General features: G+C 42.5%; 1 gene segment (V, D, J or C); it reads left to right on the top strand.

The window, feature by feature from the left end:
* Nucleotides 1-2,057: 2,057 nt before the first annotated feature.
* LOC128773078 (immunoglobulin heavy variable 1-69-2-like) lies at nt 2,058-2,536 on the top strand. The segment is given in 2 exon segments: nt 2,058-2,143; nt 2,223-2,536. Coding segments are annotated over 2 exon segments (366 nt in total).
* The last annotated feature ends 1,353 nt before the right edge of the window (nt 2,537-3,889 follow it).

Genomic DNA, 3,889 nt, shown 5'->3' with positions numbered 1-3,889 from the left:
GGTGGTCATAAGATGAAAGTATATAGCATTCCAGGCCTTCCTAAAGAAGGAAGAAAGATCTCAGATACACAACCTAACCTTACACCTTAAGGAGCTGGAAAAAGAACAGCAAATAGAACCCAAAACCAGCAGAAGACAGGAAATAATAAAGATTACAAAAGAAATTAATGCTATCGAAACCAAAAAAACAGTAGACCAAATCAATAAAACCGGAAGCAGGTTCTTTGAAAAATGAACAAAATTGATAAACCACTAGCCAGTTTGATCCAAAAGAAAAAGGAAAGGATGCAAATAAGTAAAATCAAGAATGACAGAGGAAAGATCACAACCAACACAACAGAAATAAAAACGATAGTAAGAGAATATTATGAGCAATTATATGCCAATAAAATGGGCAATCTGGAAGAAATGGGCAAATTATAGAAACATATACACTACCAAACGGAAACAAGAAGAAATATAAAAATTTGAACAGACCCATAACCAGTAAGGAAACAGTATTAGTAAACAAAAATCTGTCAAAAACAAGACTCCAGGGCCAGATGGCTTTCCAGGGGATTCTACCAAACATTTAAGGAAGAGTTAATACCTACTGTCTTGAAGCTGTTCCAAAATATAGAAATGTAAGGAAAACTTCCATACTCTTTCTGAAGCCAGAATTACCTTGATTCCAAAAGTAGACAGAGACCACACTAAAAAGGAGAACTATAGACCAATTTCCCTGACGAACATGGATGCAAAAATCCTCAACAAGATATTAGCCTACCACATACTACAATACATTAAAAAAATTATTCACCACGACCAAGTGGGATTTATACCTGGGATGCAGGGCTGGTTCAATATCTGCAAAGCAATTAACGTGATTCATCACATCAATAAAAGAAAGGACAAGAACCACATGATCCTCTCCATAGATGCAGAGAAAGCATTCGACAAAATACGGCATCCATTCTTGATAAAAACCCTCAAGAAAGTAGGGATAGAAGGAGCATACCTCGAGATCATAAAAGCCATATATGAATGACCCAACACTAATATCATCCTCAATGGGGAAAAAGTGAGATTTTCAATGTGCTTAGTGTTACTACAATACTGAAGAACTAAGGTTTCTCTGCACAGAATTCTGGGGCCTAAATTCCTTTTTCTGGTGCTAAGGACATTTCTCCCCTCCTGGTACAAAAAGGGTGTATTTCACATAGGAGATTTATATTCTGTTCAGGGAACAAAGGATGGTCAGTGCGTCTCTGCACTGACTGTTTCTCAAGCATGTTTCATTCCAGCGGCATATTTGGGGTGGCATATTCTGCTCCCCTCCACCATGTAATGCTGGAGTAGAGACACTGGAATAAATGTCCTGTGAGTCTTGACAGGAACCTCCCTGCACGGCCGGGCCTAGACTGCAGGGAGCTTTCAGTACTACCCAGCACCAGGCTGCTACCCCAGGTGAGTAGTTTCACAAGGGGTGAGGAAGGCTTTTCTGTAGAAGCCAGTGTTTCCTTTTCCAGAAAGCAATCTAAAATATGAGCAGGATGATGGATGCTAAAGGGTGTTTAAATATCCTGTTCCATCAGAGCATTTAATGAACTCAGGCAGAGAGAAGACACTTGACGCTGCTAGTCCAGGGCTTGTAGATATCTTCATCTAAGAGATGGAAGCCAGGATGCATATATTTCCCCATTTTGTGCAACAGTTTGGAATCATGCTTATCCAGGAATAAGACGTACAGATATCAGAGCCAACAACAGGTTCAGGTGGTCTCTGCCTCATTCAATACTGGTCCACAATGGGGAGAATTTCCTGTAAGGTCTTATCACTCAGTGGCAGGAGCTCAGTCTGCACACAGTTCAGGAACCTGGCCAAGGACCCATGTCCTCAAACAAGGATTAGACTGGTGCTCTCTGAGTCCCAATGTACACGGTCTCTGGGACCGTCTCCAGATGGTTCTGGTCCTGTGTATGAAATACTCTGTCTCATGGCTATGCAAATAGTCCTCAGAGCACTAGGTTAAGTATGGGTGTGTCTGTGCCCTGAGAGCATCACCGTACAATGCCATCCTCTACCGGAGACCCTGAGACACATCCCCTCACAATGGACTGGAGCTGGAGAATCCTCTACCTGGTGGCAGTGGCGACAGCTAAGGGTCAGCCAAGTCCCTGGACACAGGAGAGGACCAGGACCAGTCAACATTGATTTCATCCACTCTTGTCCCCTCTCTACAGGTGTGCACTCCCAGGTTTTGCTGGTGCAGTCTGGGGATGAATTGAGGAAGCCTGGGGCATCAGTGAAGATCTTCTGCAAAGTATCTGGATACAGCTTCACTGATTACTATATGCAGTGGGTGCGACACGTTCCTGAACAAGGGCTTGAGTGGATGGGAAGCATTGACCCTGAAGATGGTGCTACAAGCTATGCACAGAAGTTCCAGAGAGGACTCACTCTGACAGCAGACACATCCACAAACACAGACTACATGGAGCTAAGCAGTCAGAGGTCTGCAGACATGGCCATGTATTACTGTGCAAGGACACAGTGAGGGGTTGTCAGTGTGAGCCCAGACACAAACCGCCCTGTAGAAGATCAGGACCGCCAGGGGGTGCACACTATGCACCATTCTGTTTGTGTTCCCAGGAGCAGGTGCAGGTAGGGGTTGTTGGAAGGTTTTGTGCCATGGCCTGGGGCTTCCTCTCCATACAGCAGTTTCCCCCAGGAAGCCTCTCTGGACACATGATTCTGTGCTTACCTACTCGGGTCTGGTTTACAAAGTTTGTTTTACCAGGAACACTATACTTACATGAACAAGAGATAGAGTCTCTTACAATTGCTTACCCTTGTACTAAATATCGATGGTTTACACGTATCCTGATGCACATCAACTGAACATTTACAGGAGTCCCAGGTGCGTTCACTTTGCATCTAGGACCACAGGATCCCATAGCTCCTCGTTATCCTCACCCTGCTCTTGTCCTAGTCAAACACCATGACACTTCATTCATGTCACTTAGGTTCTCAGAACTTTATATGTGTTACAGTTTTCTTCAAATACTTGAAACTACAAGAGAAAAAGCATCTACATGTATTAGTCAGGATAATCCTGAGGAACAGAACACAAAGCACATTGGCTTACATGACTAAATAGGCTGAGAAGTCCCATGATATACTATCACATGCTGGATACCCAGTAAAGTCAAAGGTGTAATTCTCATCTGATTCCAAACTAGACTCAATTCTGAGAATGTGGGGACCTGATGGTTTAACTTTCACTCCAAGGGCAAGAGGAAGCCAATGTTACAGCTCAAGCAGGCACACAAGAAGTAAAAATGAGAGAATTTGCTTCACTTTTATTTTTATTCTATTCATAACCGTAATGGATTGGGTGATGCCCACTTACCAAGACACCAAAACGCAAGAACACAGTACACACAGCACTCACCGCAAACCCTTCCTGAAGCGCCAGTCTCCGTACAGCATATGAATTCTTCTTAATGTAGCCATGACTCTCAGAAGCAGAAAACATAACAGGTTTTCTAAAACACAGAAGAACACAGAGACCTAGACAATATGAGAATATGGAGGAATTCATCCCCAAAGAGAGTACAAGAAAGGATCATATCCAGGGATCTAATCAAAACAGATATAAGGAATAGGCCTAAAACAGAACTGAAAACAACAATAGTAAGGATAATGGATGGGCTTGAGAACAGCATAGAAGACATCAAGGATATGCATACCACAGAGATAAAAGACATAAAAAATTGGTCAACGGTGAAATTTAAAAGTTCTATGAAAGAGACATGATGCTTACTGCACATAATAATGGGTGGAAGCAGCAGAGGAATGACTAATTGATATAGAAGATAAAATTATGGAAAATAAGGAATCAGAAAAG

The sequence above is a fragment of the Panthera pardus genome, unplaced genomic scaffold (assembly GCF_024362965.1).
Source record: "Panthera pardus isolate Hobbes unplaced genomic scaffold, ASM2436296v1 HiC_scaffold_24, whole genome shotgun sequence".
NCBI classification, from domain to species: domain Eukaryota; kingdom Metazoa; phylum Chordata; class Mammalia; order Carnivora; family Felidae; genus Panthera; species Panthera pardus.
This window is presented reverse-complemented; position numbering and strand designations above follow the sequence as displayed.